This window comes from Hyaena hyaena, unplaced genomic scaffold, assembly GCF_003009895.1.
Source record: "Hyaena hyaena isolate Hyena2069 unplaced genomic scaffold, ASM300989v1 scaffold_911, whole genome shotgun sequence".
Lineage (NCBI taxonomy): Eukaryota > Metazoa > Chordata > Mammalia > Carnivora > Hyaenidae > Hyaena > Hyaena hyaena.
In genome coordinates, this window is record NW_024081542.1 from 247,235 (window position 1) to 264,614 (window position 17,380).

At 64.3% G+C, this 17,380-nt stretch overlaps 2 protein-coding genes across 6 annotated transcripts in view; both read right to left on the bottom strand.

Annotated features, from left to right (window-relative positions):
* Positions 1–2,623: 2,623 nt before the first annotated feature.
* Positions 2,624–12,101, bottom strand: NSMF (NMDA receptor synaptonuclear signaling and neuronal migration factor). Of its 4 annotated transcripts, XM_039220741.1 has the most exons (16): positions 11,855–12,101; positions 11,357–11,418; positions 10,181–10,681; positions 8,919–8,994; positions 8,057–8,062; positions 7,677–7,745; positions 6,720–6,772; positions 5,940–6,029; positions 5,276–5,400; positions 4,979–5,062; positions 4,860–4,893; positions 4,687–4,757; positions 4,465–4,544; positions 4,185–4,287; positions 3,882–3,957; positions 2,624–3,794 (listed from the first exon to the last, which is right to left on the bottom strand). In XM_039220741.1, exons 1-16 carry the CDS (start codon positions 11,923–11,925, stop codon positions 3,697–3,699), a joined length of 1,599 nt encoding a protein of 532 aa, XP_039076672.1. In that variant the 5' UTR covers positions 11,926–12,101; the 3' UTR covers positions 2,624–3,696. The 4 variants fall into 4 exon arrangements, with proteins under 4 accessions (XP_039076672.1, XP_039076673.1, XP_039076674.1 ...); XM_039220742.1 differs by lacking the exon at positions 8,057–8,062; XM_039220743.1 differs by lacking the exon at positions 7,677–7,745.
* Positions 12,102–12,771: 670 nt separating this feature from the next.
* The window catches only part of PNPLA7 (patatin like phospholipase domain containing 7), a 63,496-nt gene continuing 58,887 nt past the window's right edge, over positions 12,772–17,380 (bottom strand). For both annotated transcript variants that reach the window (XM_039220739.1, XM_039220740.1), the window contains exons 28-36: positions 16,578–16,694; positions 16,327–16,396; positions 15,549–15,665; positions 14,869–15,017; positions 14,275–14,427; positions 14,047–14,157; positions 13,630–13,714; positions 13,315–13,418; positions 12,772–13,172 (exon numbers count right to left, since the gene is read on the bottom strand). In XM_039220739.1, the coding sequence (XP_039076670.1) occupies positions 13,050–13,172; positions 13,315–13,418; positions 13,630–13,714; positions 14,047–14,157; positions 14,275–14,427; positions 14,869–15,017; positions 15,549–15,665; positions 16,327–16,396; positions 16,578–16,694 (1,029 nt within the window). In that variant the 3' untranslated portion in view covers positions 12,772–13,049. The remainder of the gene's footprint in view (positions 13,173–13,314; positions 13,419–13,629; positions 13,715–14,046; positions 14,158–14,274; positions 14,428–14,868; positions 15,018–15,548; positions 15,666–16,326; positions 16,397–16,577; positions 16,695–17,380) is intronic.

Consider the following 17,380-nt stretch of genomic DNA (forward strand, 5'->3'; position numbering starts at 1 on the left):
CTATGATGCTGAGCACCTGCCCGCGCCTGGGTTTGCACACATACAACCCTTCTGCTGGTGTCATGTCTTTCGCCCATTTTGAAACTGAGTTGTTTGATTTCTTCCTCTTAAGTTTAAAATTATTTTTTAAATGTTTTATTTATGAGAGAGAGAGAGAGGCAGCGTGCGCAGGGGAGGGTCAGAGAGAGAGGGAGACACAGAATCGGAAGCAGCTCCAGGCTCTGAGCTGTCAGCACAGAGCCTGACGCGGGGCTCAAACCCACGAACCGTGAGATCATGACCTGAGCTGAAGTCAGATGCTCAACCCCACAGGCGCCCCTTGATTATGTTTTAAGAGCTGTGGCCAGATTATCTTCCTGAAGGGCTGTGGCAATTCATAGTACCTTTCTGCACATTTGCCAACACAGGGCACTGATATCCTGATGTTACCAAGCCAACAGGCAAGAAGTGAGACCGCAGTCCTTTCGTTGGCTTTCACTGGATTCCCAAAGGGATTAAGACTCTCCATACGTTGTCAGCTACTTGACTTCCTTCTCTGTGAGTTATCTCCTCAGATCTTTGTTTATCTTCCCCGATTGGATTCTGTCATTTTTAAAAGTTTATTTATTTATTTATTTAACGCTTATTTATTTTTGAGAGTGAGAGAGAGAGTATGAGTGGGGGAGGGGCAGAGAGAGAGAGGCAGACACAGAAACTGAAGCAGCTCCAGGCCCTGAGCTGTCAGCACAGAGCCCGACGTGGGGCTCAAACTCACGGTCTTCAAGATCATGACCTGAGTGGAAGTTGGACGCTTAACTGACTGAGCCACCCAGGCGCCCCATGATGTTTATTTGTTTAGAGAGTTAGAATGAGCGGGGGAGGAGCAGAGACAGAGGGAGAGAATCCCAGGCAGGCTCCACACTGCCAGCGCAGAGCCCCACGCAGGGCTCGAACCCACAAACTGAGATCATGACCTGAGCTGAAATCAATCATGTCCTTCTCTTATTCATACTTAAGAACTTACAAGGTGGGGTCCCTGGGCGGCTCAGTCGGCTAAGTGTCGCACTTGGGCTCAGGTCGTGATCTTGCGGTCTGTGGGTTCGAGCCCTGCCTGGGATCTGCACTGAGAGCTTGGAGCCTGCTTGGGATTCTGCCTCCCCCACCTCTCTGCCCTCCCCCTGCTCACACTCTGTCTCTCAAAAAAGGATAAATGTTAAAACAATTTCTTTTTTTTTTAATTTAAGAAAGAACTTCTCACATGTCAAGGACTGTGAGCCTGTCACTGCCTCTAGCTGCGGGCAGGTGGGTGGGCCGGCAGGGCCTCAGCCCCACTTTCCCTGCTTGTACTTCCCGAAAATGCTTGTCTGCGTCGTGCTGGGCTTGGACTGGGTGCCTCCCACACTTGACGCCTTTCCCGCCACACTTCTCAGAGGTCACGGGCGCGGAACGGACCCTCGGGAGCCAGTTGTAACACTCGAGCCTCCCGCCTTGCCCAGCACGGCCATGCCGAAGACGCGTGCGGGGAGGACAAACCGTGGAGGCAGCCCCGGACCCGCAGCTGCAGGGCCACGTCAGGGCCAGGTGAGGGCCAGGTGAGGGCCAGGGGCCCGTGACAAGCTTCCGGCTGGTCCGGGGACGAGGGCCTCAGGCGCGCGCACAGCGGGCAGGCGGGGGCCGAGTCGGGCAGAGCCAGCCCCACGGCCTGCACACGCACGACAGAAGCCTGCAGAGCGCGACCGGCGGCACCACGGAGACTCCAGGGGAGAGCAGGGGAGATGCGCCACGGCCCAGGGACCGGGAGCACGGAGAACTCCCGGGTGGCACGTGACTTTGGAGTGAGTGACTCACTGGTGAGAGTGTGGACAGGCACCTGGGATCTGCGTGTGTGATCATGGGGTGTGAGCGCCTCTGCGGCCTGCCCTAGCCCCGTGGGGGTTACCCCGGAAGCACCTGGCATGCCCACCCCAGGAGGGGTGCCTGGCTCCAGGTTCTCAGCATCCCGGGCCTCCAGCCTCCCGGCCTCCACCCACACTGTCCGCTGGTGGCCTCCAGTCCCCTCCAGGCCTCGCTGGCAGGGACGCACCTGCCGTTCCGTCCCTAGGCCACTGCACCAGGGGCCACCGGGCAGCCAGGCCTGGCTGTGTCCAGCAGCAGCTTTGCCACGGGGGGGTGGAAGCAGCATTAGGCACATCTGGGGATGACAGGAAGAGAGTGGCCAGCTGGTCCCGTGGCTACTTCCTGGCATCCTGCTGCAGCCGCACTGCTGACCACGTGCAGAGAGTGGTCTGCGGGACACGGGTGGCCCTCTGCCCGGTGCCTGGGAGTAGAGGCAGAGGTGGCAGGGCATGGGAGTGTCTCTGTTTGCACCTCCTGATCCTTCTCAGCCCTGTTCCAGGAGCGTACCCCCTGCTCCCCAGCAGCCATCTCAAGAACCTGCTTTTTTCCATTCCCCTCCCCTCCCTGGCTGCCAGGCCCTCTTCTGGAGTGTGCCCTTGGCAGGGAGGTCGAGCGGCCCCACCCAGCCCTGTCAGTCCAGGCAGAGGTGTGCGGGCAGCTACCACAGCAGCAAGCGTGGACCAGCAGACCCAGAAGCTCCTGGGCCCAGGGAGGTAAGGGACAGGGCTGACAGAGGAGACCCAGGCGGTGGCCGCAGCAGAGGGTCAGGTTTAATGGTCACTCTAAGGGATATCGTACATCATTCAGAGCCCAGCACATGCCCCTGCCCCCTCCCTTAGCTGAGGGCACAGCCAGGTGTCCTCAGACTCAGGCTCTGCAAAGGGGTCCTGCCCCTGAGCCCCAGCTATGTACAAGAGCCGGCCCCACTGGGCCCCAGCAAGGCCACGAGCCCAGAGTCCACCGGCCGCTCAGCGCTGCTGCGGGGTCCAGGCACCCAGCGGGGCCCAGCCCCGCCCGCCCCTGCCAAACCCTTTGTGCTGGGAGAAGCCTCCAGACCAAGGCTGGCAAAAGCTGAATGCACCGCGGCATCAGAGGGCCAGGCGGGTGCTGGAGGACGGGGAGCAGGCAGGGCCCGGCTCAACCCAGAGCCTCCTGAGAGAGGGGAGGGTGTGCCCTTCCCTCCTCTCCACGGCTGCCCAGGCACCCCTGTTAGGCCGGTGTGGCTGAGGTCAGAGTAAGCAGTGGGTGGCAAGAGGGAACAAGCAAAGACCATCAGGGACTCGGCCAGGGCCGGAGCCAGGCCGGGCAGCCAGGCGACACCATCTCCGCAGACGGGCCACCCTGGTGCTGGTGATCAAATACGGCAGGGCTGGGGGGCTGGGGGCAGAGAAGGTCCTGAACACACACTGGGCTAGGTTGTCTACACCGTAACTGGTAACATAGCACTTAACTATTCAACTAGTAATGCTGCTTCCCTTTGAATTGTTTTCGGGGTGTGAAAATTGCACTTATTTCTATGAACCCGCTAAGAGGAGCCGCCCCAGCGCTGCAACCTCTGGGGGAGGCCTAGGCCCTGTCAGTGCCTGGCCACTGAGCAACCCCTGGCCACGCGGGGCAAGGCTCGTCCCGGGGCCCCAGGGGCTGTGACCTCTGGCCTGTGGTGCAGTGAGGACCAGACCTGCGGGAGGAACCTGAGCGACATCGGAGGGCGCCCTGAAGCGGCCGTGAAGACTGGGACCCGTGTGGTCCTGGGCGGCACACAGCACGTGGCCCAGCACCAGCCACTGGTCCAAGGAAGCAGCCGGGCGGTGGCCGTGGCCCTCACAGGACATCCTCAAAGTCCAGCAGCTTGGAGTGCTGGCGGCTTTTCCACAGGCGGTACAGCCGGAAGTCAAAGTAGGTCTCTATCATCTGCTTCCCTGGGGCCGAAGGAGAGGGGGCTGGGTCTCAGGCCTCTGCCTCCTGCACCCCACCCCGCAGGCCGGGAGCCAGCCTGGCAAACTCACCTTGGGCCGACAGCTCCAGGGGGGACTCAAAAGTGACCCGGTAAGGGGTCATGAGGGTCCTGAGGTTCTGAAACAGCTGAGAGAGGGGGGCAGGGCCCTGAGTTCGGGGCAGGGGGAGGGGGTGGGTGAATGGTGTTGAGGAAAGCAGGATTCCCCTAGCACTGATGAGGGCTCATGCATAGGGTGGTTCTGGGGGGTTAAAGGGAGAGAACAAGGGAATGGGAGAAGTGGGAGGTCCTGCCAACTCTTCTGGTGGGTCTGGGGTCTCCAGAACCCTAGGGCAAGATCTGGGGGTTCCTGTACCTTCTCCCCGTTCGGGTTCCCCAGAATGTAGCAGCCCATGATGTGGACGACGTTCGGCTCTGGGTTCACTTTGCTCATCAAGCGGCTCAACCGCTTCCAGAAGCTGGTAGGGGAGAGGTGGGTCACAGGCGGCCTCCAGCCCGGGCCCCCAGGTGAGAGGGGGGCAGGCCAGGCTCCGGAGCCAGGAGCCTCCCCAGGAGGGGCTGTGGGGCGGGGTGTGCGGTCTGACGTTGCCTCTGGCTGCCCTGCCCAGCGCCCACGAGCAGCCCTGCCCACTCACTGGATCATGTCCTCTTCCTTCTCTACTTTGGCAAAGGTGGCCACCTTGTTCTTGAGCAGGTACAGGTGTCCTGGGCCACCCTGTAAGAAACTGCAGTTGGCCGCGTGGGGCACACACAGGACGCCCATCCGCTGTCCCCCACGCCCACACGTGCAGGCACTCACACACGTGTGCACAAGGAGGCTGCCCCCACCCCCACGGCACGAAGGGGCGGAGTCCTACCTGGCAGAAAATCAGCATCTTCCAGATCTTGGCCCCCTTGTGATAGATGTTCAGCTTTTTCTCTATTTCCTCTAGGGAGGAAGGAGTGTGAGCACGGCTCCCAGTGTCCCCCACAGCCCGTAGGTAACCCCCAGACCCAGGATCAGAAGACAGGGGGATTGGAGGACACATACCCAGGATGTCCTCAAAGGTGGCATGCTCGTGGTCCTGAAACAGACATGGGCCGCACTCTCAGAAGCCCTCTTGGGTAGCAGTCCAACCCAGAACCAGGGGTTGGGGGAGGGTCACTCACATAGAGGATGGGGATGATGGACGGGTCGTCTCTGCGGATGATCGTCGGGATGTACTCGGCTTTGGGCACCTTGGAGGAGATGAGCTGGAGACAGCACGGGGAGCTGCTCAGGGCCCAGCCCCCTTGGAGCCAACGGGCAGTGGGAGGCCCCATGAGGGTGTCCCCGGCTGCTGGGCAGCCTGTGGTAGCCGCATCATCTCCAGGCAGAGCCATTGGGCTCCTGGAGGAAAAGGGACCTCCCCCCTCCAGCCCAGGACAGGCTGGAATAGGAATAGCATAAAGACGGCCCGACCTCACCATGATCTTGGGGGGCACGAAGCCCTCTGTGTCACAGGCCACCGCCTCCAAGCCCTTCTCGGTCTCCCAGTCCAGATCCTCAAAGGCCTCGCCCAGGGTGCAGTGGGAGCTCTGCAGGTCACTACCTAAGGAGCAGGGGGGTCACCAGGACTGTGGACCACTGGCAGCACCTCCAGCCCCAGCCGTGGCCCACAGACATGGGTGGTAGATAGAACCCGCAATAAATGGTCGTGGAGGGTCCTCCAGGCCAGCGAGAAACCCAGGGTGGGTGACAGAGACCAACACTGGCCACCACCAGCCTGCAGAGTCTGGCCGCGGCCACCAGAACCTCCGTGCAAGCGTCAGCTCCAGCCAGGTGGGTCCAGGGCCCTGGGCTGAGGAGCAGGGCATTGCAGCCTCTCAGACCTCCTGGAGTTGGTGAAGCACACAGGTGCCCGCACCGCCCACCCCTGCCCGGCCTGCACTGCTGTAGCCTTTAGTTAACCCTGCCCACGAGGTCAGAGGCGCCAGGCGTCCCCACCTCACAGATGGGTAAACTGAGGCTCAGTGAGCAGAAGCGCAGAAGCCTAGCTGCCCGGGCAGGAGGCCCGCCCTGCAGAGCGTGGGGGCTGGGGGGCCTAGGGGAACCTCTGAGGCAGGTGGGCCGGCCTGGCCGGGCACCTACTGTCTCGGGAGTCGTGGGAAGTGTCGGCTTTCATGGGGGTGGGGTCGCTCCAGGACCGGCTGAAGCTCCGCTCGCGCCGCTCGGCGAACGCTGCAGTGAGAGCAAAGCCAAAGCCGGGTCAGCAGGGGGGCGGGGGGGGGGGCGGGAGGGGACGCCAGGCAGAGGGGACCGCGGACTCGGGAAAGCCGGAGGGGGGTCGGCGAGCTCGCGGCGGGGAGGTCGGAGGACGTCAGTCGGGGCACCGGGGCAGTCAGGTGCGGCCGGACTACAGGACTGGGGGTGGCGCCTAAAGTAGACGCCAGCTGGAGCGAGGGCACAGGACTGGGGTCAGGGGCCTGGGGCGAGGCCAGAGGTCCGGAGGCGGGGCTAGGGGCGGGGGGGCCTGAGCCGGGAATTCTGGGGCGGAGCCAGAGCCGACGCCGGCGGTTCTGAGGCGGGGCTAGGGGCGGGGCCGGGGGCGGGGCCTGAGTCAGGCGTCCTGAGGCGGGGTTGGGGGCGGGGCCTGAGTCAGGGTTGGGGGCGTTGCGCGGTGGGGCTGGGGGCGGGGCCAGACTCAGGCGTCCTGAGGCGGGGCTGGGGGCGGGGCCTGGGGCGGAGAGCACGGCTAGGGGCGGGGCCCGAGTGCAGGGGTCCCTGGCGGGCCTGGGGCGGTAAGGAGGGGGCGGCGGGGTGGGAGTGGGTATCTGGGAACTCGAGTCTTTCCGGTGCAGCGAGCAGCCTGCGAAGCCCCAGCCGGCCAAGAGCAGCGCCACCCCCCTGCCCTCCCGCCCAGGGTCTTACTCTGGGCCTTCACCCTCCGGCTGCCGACCATTCGCAGGTGTTTGCGGAAGTTCCTGGGGAAGAAACACCAGAGGCTGGTAAGGACCTCGGACGGGTCCCCCAAGCTCCCGGCTCGCCACTCTTCCCCCCCGCAGCCGGACCTGACACGGCCTGAGGCTCTGCCTTCTCCCCTTTAGGTGACAAATGCCCTCCTGGCGCCCCTAAGCTCTCCCACTCGCCCACCATCCACCCAGTCCCTCTCCTGCTGACAACTTTCCAGGGCCCCCCTTTGTTGCCAGGACAAAGACACAACGATCACGCCTTCTCTTGCGGTTACCCCCCTCCCCCATGACAGATCACTCCCTTGGTGACACCCCGGCATTCAGGCACCCACCTCCACTTCCCACCATTACATTCCCTCTCTGGGCCCAGACATATTCTGGACCCCATCAGCCCCCCTCTTCCAAGTGGTCAAGGGCTCCTGCTTCCTGTGCTGTCCTGAGGCAGCGCGGCTGTCTGCACCAACCCCAGGTAGGTTTGGGGACTGCAGACACTCCCTCCCCTGCCCTTCTGTCCCTGGACCACCTCAGAGACAGGTCTTTGCCCCCAAATCTGCACCCTGCAAAGGTCCAGTGTCCAAGATGGGGACAAGGTTTCTGGTCATGTCTCTGAGGTAGGGCATGGGGAGGGTAAGCCTTGCTGCTGACCCCACAGCACTGGGGTTCAAGGGCCAGAGAGAGGCTGGGTGGGCTAGCTGGCTGCAGCTCAACTGCCAATGTACCCCCCAAACACACCAAAACACAGGCCTGGGGGGCCCAGGTCACATGACCTCTCCTGCCTGCTGCGTCCCCAGAGCAGGGCCAGGCCAGTGGTCGCCACCGCCCTTCCCCCATCAGGTCTGCCAGGGCCCAGTGGACCCAGGCCAGACCAGCACAGACAAGAGACGGACTCTGGTGGCGAGTGGCTGGCAGGCCCTACCTCTGGATTACAGACGCGGAATCGTTCTCCCGCTTCCGGCGCTTCCTCTCCGCGTAGCCCCTGAACACCCTGGGAAACCACCACGAGTCAGCACTGCCCTTGGCCGCAGGTAGGAGGGACCGAGACGTGGGGACAGAGGCGTGAGCACAGGGCCTGGAGGGTCATCCAGGGCGCTGGGCCGGGCAGAAGGGTCCTGGCCTGCCTCACCCTGTCCTCTGCCCGGCTCCTGGCAGGCCCTGCCGTGGCCTTGGTGCTGGGACACGGCACTCCCTCATAGTCAAGGCCCAGATCCCTGGCCTGTCCAAACCTATTTGGGGGTGGGAGGGTCCCCCAGGGACAACCACCGTGCCCTCAGGCTCAGGGTCCCACAGGGTACTTACGAGATGCTGGAGGTGCGGCGGGAAGGGGCAGCGTGAGAAAGAAGACATAGTGAGCCACGACCCCCTCCGCTGTAAATTCCCTGTTATTTCCCTTCTTGTCATGGACTCTGGGAGCCCCTCACAGGTACTCCAGGCACTAGCAAGGCACTAGCAGTGCCACGGGAAGCCCCGAAGGGCGGTGGACGCTGAGGTCACTGGCCCACACCCCCAGGTGCCATGCTGTGGTGGGGCTGGCACAGGGGCCTGTTTCTGCCTGGCCTGGCAGCAAAGATGGCAGTCCCCAGCCAGCCTAAGGGCAGTGGTGGGTGCCCCAGGGTAGCAGGAGGGGAGGAAGCTTCCTCGGTGTGGGGGACGCTGCCGCAAAGGGTGCCTCCCTGGAAGGAACGCTATGTCAGAAAACAAACCCAGATATGTGTCACAGGTGAGGAAGGACAGGCCCCGCAGGGGACTCCTAAGCTGTAGTCCCTTGAGGTTCATACAAAATACACAAGTAGGTTACTGTTTGGGGAGCAGAGATGGGGCAGTGGACGGGGAGAGCCACCCCCAGTGGTGACTCCGTCAGCGGCAGCCCTGGGCCAGGTCCACAGAGGACCATGAGGGACGGGGGAGGGCTGAGAGAACAGAGGGCAGGGCAGTGGGGAAGGGAGGAGTGGGACGGGAGGCGCAGTGGAGGCTGGGGGAGAAGAGCAGCCAGCCCTGCGTCCTTGAGACTGACGCCACGCCTGGGAGACCTGCCAGGACTTGGGGCCGTGGGGCTGCTCAGAAGTAGCCACCCGGGCGGGCCCGGAGGGCGGGAGAGGGTCGGGCAGTAGTTCCTGAGCACCACCCCACACAGCGGGCACGTATTGGGTACACAACTCACGCTTGCATAGTTGTGGTTGCTGTCTGGAAGCTGAAGAGGTTTTCCTTGGGGAACCAGGTACGGATGGGGACATCATCTGGAAGACAAAAGGAGAAGTGGCTAGGGTGGCCTGGGGTTCCCAAAGCCTTTACTCCCTCTGCCAGGGCGATGCTTCTGCCAAAGCCGGTGAAGGAACGGCACTAGGGTCCCCTCACCCTCTCCCAGGTGGGCAGAGGCTGGCACAGGCCATGAGCATTGTGTGCCCGCTTAGCTGTTCAAGCCAAAACAGCTCAATGGCTTCGTGACAGCTTGTCTTTGCTTAGCTCTCCCTTTGGTTGCCGACAGTTGAAGAGCCGTCCTTTGAAAGCACAGCCTGTGTCCAGGGTGCCCAGAGAAAGGGTTCACTTTGTTTCCCTCCCTGGAGAGGAGAAGCAGGCCAGGGACAACGGCTGCAGCCTCTCTCTGCAGCCTGCACACTCCACTCCCTTGGACCCTGCCAGGACAGTGAGGCGGAGCCCTCAGCCAGCATGGCGATGGTCTTGCTGAGGCTGCCCCTTCTCTGGACCCCTCCGGCTCCTAGACAAGGTAGATGAGAGTTTGCTCTACTTTCTCACCCTGACGCCCACCCCAGTCCCTGAGCTGTGTTCATCGGAGGAGCATGGGGCCATGGGGCTGAACTGCCCACACCCCAGGCCTGTGCCCTGATGCCCAAGCGGGTTGTTGACCTGGAAGCCCAGGGGGTGTCCTGGGACGATGTGCAGGCTCAGCTAGTGAGGACCCTGCTCTTTAGGAGGTGACCTCAGATGCAGGAGGCGTGGAGCTGCTCAAGTGTCCCAGAGAGGCCTCTTCTAGATGTAGTAGGCCCCCAGGGCTCACCAGCCACCCACACGGCTCAACAATTCTTGGGAAGTTCCCAATGGCTGGCAAGGCCCAAACAGACATGTGCTTCCTGGGGTGAATGAGAACTCCATTTGCTGGGACCCAGGGCAGGGACTATTTCCCAGGATTTCCCAAAGGCAGCCTGATCTTCTAATTAAGCCATGTTTTCTGCCTGCTCAATATTTAAGGTTCTCCTCACACCCCCCACCCCCACCTGGAAGCACTCCGAGATTGACTCGGTACTGCCAGGGCCAAAACCAACTATGAGGCCTGACCTGTGGCGTGGGAGACGGCAGCGGGAGTCTACCTGCACCCCATGACCCGGGCACCCTCCACCTGTCAGCACCAGGCTCAGCACCACCGCCCTGCTGCCCAGCCTGCCCATTCCTCAGCGAGCCCCTCACCTGACACACGATCGACACTGTACATCCTCTCCAGCTTCTTGCGGCGGCTGGTGGCCTCAGGCAGAGGTGGCTGGTCCAGCCCGAAGGCCCGAGGGGAAGGGCTGGGACCAGGGGCCAGCTGGGCGCACCCGGGACATTCCCTGGAGCCCTGGCGGCTGCCTGCCCAGCTCTGGCAGGGCCTGCTGACATCCTCGCGGCTGCCCCCCGGGCTGGCACGCAGGGGCTGGCTGTGGTGGTGGGGGTGCCGCTGTCGCCGCCCCTTCACCACAGCCAGCTCAATGGCCTCGGCCTCGGGGCTGGGCAGCAGGGCGGGCTCCCCGGAGATGGTGTACACACGGGGCTGGGGGCCCTCAGCGGCCGGCTTCCCACTGACGACCTCCTCTGAGAGGCTGCCCTCATAACGGCCATTGGAGACGAGGGAGAGGCGGCGCTTGTTCTGGGGGGCTGGCTGCATCTCGGGGGACCCGTCGTGGCCAGAGTAGGCATCAGCCAGCAGGTGGTCTGGGGGAGAGGCAGCAGATGAATTGAAGCCCTCCCGCCCTCCATTCTCCGGTGCTGTGATGGCAAAGAATACCCAGCGAATGCCTGGCTCAGATCGGGGGAGTGGGCAGGGGCTGCCCCCCAGCCCCACTGACCACATCCTAAGCCTCTGGTATCTTCAGAAAAGGTGTTTGTGAGCTGCGCACTCCTCTTAGAGGCTCCCACCCTCCTCCTACCTGGGCCCCGAGCCTTGAGTGTGTGTGCGTGGGGGCGACAGGCTAGACTACCTGTGGGTGACGGTGGGGGGTGGACAGGAATAAACAGGCCACCTCCCTGCCTGCCACTGCACTTGTGTGCCCAGTGCCAATTTCTCCCCTCCCCCCCACCAGCTGGCCCCCAGAGACAGCGGTGCCAGCCCTGGGGGTGCCAGGAGGCCTGTTGCCATGCCAACGGCCCAGGCTGGGTGGGTGCCATGGTGATGAGTGACTCCAAGCTCTTCCTGGGGCTCTGGGCCAGGGAGGGCAGGGGGCGTGAGGAAGCCAGCCCAGCGGGGCAGCTGCTGCCCGCTCACACCCCACAGTCCCCACGGCTTGCCGCCAGGCCTGGGCTAGAGCAGGAGACAGCGTCCCCTAGGTCGTGGGGGTGGGGTGGGACTGCGAACCGACCCCGCCCTGGCACCTCTTCGAATGCCCCTACCTGCACCGTTCCGATTCTCAGGGTGACTCTGGGACAGGTACTCGCCAAATGCTCGGGCTGCTCTGAAGGGTGGACAGCGGGGTGCGCTGTCAGTGCACACAGGCCACTCTGGACTCTCCCCAGAGGGGAGCCTGGGGTCCCCACCCCCACCCAGACCTTGGGCACCAGTAAGGGAGGGGTCGGGTCACCCATGGCCCACAGTGCCATCCCACCCCAGAGAGCCCAGCACCAGCAGGTCGCAGTTCCGGGGACCGTTGGGTCCCAGTACAACGTGCCCAGGGTCCTGGCCTGCTTTCCGTCCAACCCCTGTCACTGTGTGTGTGGGGTGGGGGGGTCCTGAGGTCGGACATCTCACCCGCAGCCGTCTCCGGGAGGGGAGCCGCACGAGGTGGGGGTGGGGGTGAGGGCGGGGGAGGGGGACTCGGCGAGAAGCCCTGCCACGGGGGAGGGGGCCAGGGGCGGGCGCTGAGCCCCGGCGGCCGGCCCCGCCGCACTCACCGCACTTTGGCCGCCACCGAGGACATGGCCTCGCTCCTCAGCGCCCTCCTCCGGGAGGCGGCGGCGCCCATGGTCGCGGCGGCGGCGGCGCATCCCCCGGCCTCAGAGCGCGCCCCGCGCCCGCCGCCTCCGCCGGGGGAGCCGCGCCACGCCGGGGCTCGGGCTCGGGCTCGGGCCCCGCATGGCCGCGCCGGGCCCTCCGCGAGTCCCGCCGCACCGGGAGAGCGCGGCAGGGGCCGGGGGCGGCGGCTCCGCCCACCGCGACGTCATGGCCGAGGCGAGGCCAGGGGCCCCGCCCACCGCGACGTCAGGCCTGGGGGCGGCGGCCCGTGACGTCGGGGCCCGGCCGGGTCTTCGGGAGGGGACCGGGGCGGTGGCTCCGCCCACCGTGCCGGGCGAGGGGGGCGGGGCGGGGTGAGGAGAAACTGAGGCCGGCGGTCACCTGACTGCCAGGTCTTGGGCCCTCGGGTCAGGGGTCCCAGCGCCCCCCACAGACCCGCCTGAGTTGCGGACCCCAAAGTCACAGCGCCGGAGCGCGGTCTCTTTTTCTACGGAAGGACTCAGGGCGCCGTTTAACGCTCTGAGGAGGTGTGGGCGGCACACACCTCGGAGCGCGGCTCGTGCGCTGCGTGGGAAGATGCCCGCCCGAGAGATCTGGGGGGGCTCGCTCTTGGTTCGGAGGCACCCGGCTCCCCGCCAGACCCTGGGCGCCCCGCTGCCTCCAGCCCCAGTGAGGGGTGCCTGGGGTCTCTACATGATGACTTCAGAGGACAGCAAGTGACGCCGCACCCAACGCGGCCTCGGGGACGTGGCCCTCGGAGCGCAGCAGTGGTGCGGCCGGAGGCTGCCCTGCGGCTGCCCTGCGGCTCAGGTCGTGCCCTCTGCCGTGGCGACGCTGGCGAAGCGACGCGTCCACGCACAATCAGATCTACCTTTATTGACACATCAAGCGGACGCTTCAGGGGCTCCAGCATCTGTCAGAGGCCTCAACGCGCCCCTAGGCCTGCCGTGTGTGCAGGGGTGCGGGGACCGAGTGCTCCACCAGCGGCTGCCAGTGCAGAGGCCGGAGACGCTCCCCCCACGCCCCTGCGCAAACACCGAGCTGGGCCCGCGGTGCACACGGCCCTGGCGCAGCGGGTGGGGAAGACCCGGGGCCGCCTCGCTGGGCCGGACGGGCCCACGGCAGAGGCCGAGGCTAGGAGGCAGCCGAGGGGGGCGCGCCACCCAGCGGCGTCGGTGTGTCGGCAGGCGGAGCGGTCTCCGGGTAGCTCGGGGAGGCCAGGCGCGGGTGCCGATGCCGAAGTGAGGGCTCGTCCTCCTGGAATCAGACCGCACACCGTCGAGTGGGGGGGCCTAGAGGGCTGACCGGCGGTCTCCCCGGCTCTGCACTGCAGGGCAGCGGGGAGCGAGCAGCTGGCCGGCTTGGAACCTGGGAGCCGCCGGGCCGAGGGGCAGCTCACCGAGTCAGAGCCCGCGTGGGCGGGGGCGCTCTGGAAGTCAGCGTACGTGTCCTTGGCGCCGTCTGGCAGCTCCTCCTCGCACTCCGTCTGGTAGTCGGACTCATCTGCGCGGGAAGAGGGCCGCGTTGGCGCCCTCCCAAGGGCAGGGGCTGTGCCCTGGTGGCCCGAGTCCCCAGCTGCCGCTCGTCAGGCCCAGGGGCTGCGAGAGGGGGCCTGGCAGCCAGGGGGGCTTGGTGGGCATACCAGGGGTCAGAAGGAGACGTTGCCACCCCCTCCTGCGGCCGTGTGGGTGCACGTGCTGGGTGCCCAACTCACCGTCCACCGTGGCTACTCTGGCGGGCTCAATGCGGGACACGATCTCGGCCAGGTCCGTGAAGGAGGCACTGGGGCAGGTGAGGACCTGGAGGGCCGAGGTGACGCCTCTGTGGCCCCAGCCTGCCGAGGTGCCCAGGCTAGCCCTGGGAGTCGGAGCAGGGGCTGCAAGATAAGCAGGGGCCTAACCAAGCCCCCACCCTCTCCGACCATGAGCACCAGAAGGGTAGAGCCAAGGTGGGGCAAAAAGAGGGGACGCTGAGGCAGAGGCCAAGAGTTCGCCCCCACAAGGTCACACTCCTGCCCTGTCTTCTGGCCCCTGAGCAGCGGAGGGCGTCCTGCCTGCAGAGAGCAGGGAGCTCTGCACCTCTCGGGCCCACTGAGGCGGGAGGGAAGGAGGGCACGGGCCCCAGCACTCACATCGCACGCCTTCATCTTGCTTGTCCCCTGCCGGTCCTGTAGCATCTTCTCCAGCACGCCACTTCGCCGCCAGATGTCAAACACTGTCCGCCCGTGCTGGTACCCCACTTCCTGCACACACAGCACGGGCCCCCACTCCTAAGCTCTCAGAAGTGAGGGCCGGGAGGTTGGGAAGGGGGCAGGCACACACTGCACCCTGCTGACCCTCTGCACCCCAGCTGGACTCACGCAAATCTCGTTGAACTTGCCGAAGTCCAGAGTACCATAGCTGTCGATGGGGGGACGCAGGTACTCACAGTACTCGCTGTTCTTCACCATCTCCAGCTGCCGGACGCAGCACACATAGGCCAGGCGTGTCTGGATCTCCGCCATGTTCAACACCTGCTGTCATGAGAGCACCTGAGCGAGGCTCTGCGGTCCCCACACGGCCCCATGTGGGGACAGCTGCCGGGATCTTGTGCCCTGGCCCTCTCCCTGCCCTCCCCCAAGAGGAGCCACGTCTCTGTTAGGCCTGGGAGGGCAGGTGCCCGGCCAGGGGTCCTGGAGAGCACCCTGACAGCTTGTGCAGCTTTGGGGGCCTGTCCCCTTTCCCCAGAGCTGGTCCAGGCAGGATCCTCAGCGAGGATGGTGAGCAAGGGGCTACAGCCCCGTTGGCCTTGGGGCCTGGAATGCACCACAACCCTCCTCTGCCCACAGGAGGCATTTGGGCAGCAGCACATTGCCCGTCTTGGGGACAGTGGTGCAAGGGCATGGGGAGGCTGCAGGGTAAGCCACAGAGGAGCACCCGATGGCCTGGGCACTGTGCAGAGCTATGCCCCCCACCTTGACTTTTGTGGCCAAGGGGTTCCAGCGTTTCCATAGCAGCCACCACCCAGACAACGCATCGCCATAGTTGGTGAGGTCCGTCTCATCCTGGCTGCCCACGTCAATGGCAATCACCACCTTTGCCCCCATAGACCTGGCCACATCCGCTGGGGAGAAGACAGCCTTGGTCACCAGCCAGGACAGGCATGCAGAGCCCCAGGTGGCAACACGGCTTGGGAGGGATGGAGAGAGAGCCCGCATGGCACTGGGAGCCACAGGGTCTCCTCTCGGGCTTGTAGAGAGGCAGCCTAGTGCACAGAACTGTCCAACAGGTGACAGATGTCCCCAAGGGAGGGGCCTCACCCACAACAGACCTGGTACTTTCTGGCTGTTAGTTCTGACTGTGGGTACAGATGGGACATAATTGCTCTCAGCTCCTCGACTTGGCCCTTGTTCTGAGTGCTGCTGAGCCGACAAACAGGGCCATATGCTGGGTGCACACGGTGCCCTAGTGTGTGTGCACAAGGGCGTGCATCTGTGTGTGAGCCTGGATGTGTTCTCTGGGCTCCATGAGCACCTATAATCCCCCACCCCCACCCCCGCCGGCACACTCTGAGGAAAATGAGCCACTGGCCTTCCCAGGAGTGGAGGTGGCTGAGGCAGGGGTGCAGGCAGCCCCTCCCCACCCACTGCAGTACCTGGGAGGTTGTTGATGTAGCCCCCGTCCATCAGCAAGTGTCCATCTTTGGGGTCGCAGAGGGGAGGCATGTAGCCTGACAGAGACATGCTGGCACGCACGTACCTCCACAGGGAGCCTGGGAGAGAGTTGGGGGGCCAGGGGAGAGGTCACCAGGGCCTGTGGGAGGGGAGTCTTTCACTGCCCCTGGTGGGTTCCTGCCCTGGACCCTCAGCTCAGCCCTGCTAACATTCGGGTCCTGAAGTCTGCACGCCTGACCTCTGGTGGATGCACCGGGCCCAAAGACAGACACCCTTCCTGTCCTCTCTCCTCCACGAGGAGGCCAGGCTGGCTCTGCGGCCTTCAGCGCTCCACCGCCTGAGCCACACCGTCCCACTCACCTCCAGAGAGACACATGCCCTGCACGTGCCCCTCATCTACACCGCACGGCCTGAGCGTGCCCTTCACCCTACTCCTCTCTGCTCTCAGTTCACATCGTTTTCTCCGCCCTTCTGTGTCCCGCTTGGACTTCTGAGGAGTTTCAGACTCTTGGTTATGTCCCTGTCTGTTTCCTTCATGCTCACAGCAGGATCATCTCTGTGTTCAGATCTCCCTGAGTGCCTTGCCTCCTTTAGGTCATCTTGGTGCTGCATCCAATTCAAGGAGCTGCCACGCTCTCTGCCCCCGCCTGAAGGTGCTCTTTCAGTGCCCCTTCCCTGACCACTCTGCCTTGAGTGGGGCGCTGTGCCCTGTGCATGCCTGAGCCCTTATCAAGGGGCACCCAAGGAGGTGGTGCTCACCATCTGTGTGGACCCGCATAGCAGAGGCTGTGATGTCTGTGGTGATGGTAAAGTAGGGGATCCACAGGTCCTGCGGCAGGAGGGCAGGATTTAGACAGCCCACCCCACCGACTGCCAGCCCCCTGACCCTACAGGCCCAGGGGCTTGAGGGGATGAGGGGGACACCAGGCAACCAGACACAAGTCAGGCTCAGGCTGGCTGTGGGCTCCAGCTGGGGGGTGCCCCAGGGTGGTCCCTGCTTTGGGGGGCACCTCGATCTGTCGGTCCTTGAAGACGCTACAGATGCTGCTGTTAAAGCCGGCCCCTGAGAACATGGAGGTGATGGGGTAGGTCAGGTCCAGCACGGTCTTCACCATCGACGTCATGTCCTGAGTGGGTGGGGTACACGTGAGATCCCTGCAGAGGATGAGGGATTCACCCCCCACACACACACCTGCTGGCATGGGCAGCAAGATGATCCCACAGGACCCAGCCAGGAGCCCAAATCTGGGAAAGGGAGCAGGACACAGCACATGTATGTGCTCCCTGCAAACAGAACACGGGTGTCCGGGAAGCGTCCTGAGGGGTTTCCATGGGGAGTGAATGCCAGGGCGGGAGCAGCCCGTGTGTGTGCCTGCTGACGCCTGCGCACGGAGGCGAGCTGGACCCACACTGGCGGGTGATACCCCCTGAGGTCCCCAGGGGCAATGAGACCTGACCTGTCAAGATTTCTCCGGGAGGGGAAGCTGCCCTGCCCCAGCATGCTTGGGGTTGACCCTCACATCCCGCCAAGGCAGGCCCTACATCAGGGTCCTGGACGCAGTGGCCCTGTTAAGGGTCCTCTCTGCCGAAGGCCCCCACCCCGCCTCTGGTGGGACTGAGGCTCGTCCTTCCTCAGTGAGGATGTGGCCCCTTAGTCCTACGAGGACACGAGACTGACCAGGCAGCGCTGGCCTTGCCCCAAGATCTGGGTCCAAGGTTGTCTACCTTCTTAAGGGCAGGGGTGGAGAGGAAAGGTCCTCCCTGCCTCTGTGCAGACAGAAACAGATGGAAAGGCCCAGAGCACGGGCCATCC

What these genes read in the sequence shown, in the direction of transcription:
- NSMF (XM_039220741.1), bottom strand. Translation starts at nt 11,925, where the DNA reads ATGGGCGCCGCCGCCTCCCGGAGGAGGGCGCTGAGGAGCGAGGCCATG. An exon ending in CAGTGTCGATCGTGTGTCAG is followed by an intron (nt 8,995 to 10,180) that starts GTGAGGGGCTCG and finishes TTTGTCTTCCAG; the next exon opens with ATGATGTCCCCATCCGTACC. An exon ending in CCTGGAGCTGTCGGCCCAAG is followed by an intron (nt 3,795 to 3,881) that starts GTGAGTTTGCCA and finishes CTTCGGCCCCAG; the next exon opens with GGAAGCAGATGATAGAGACC.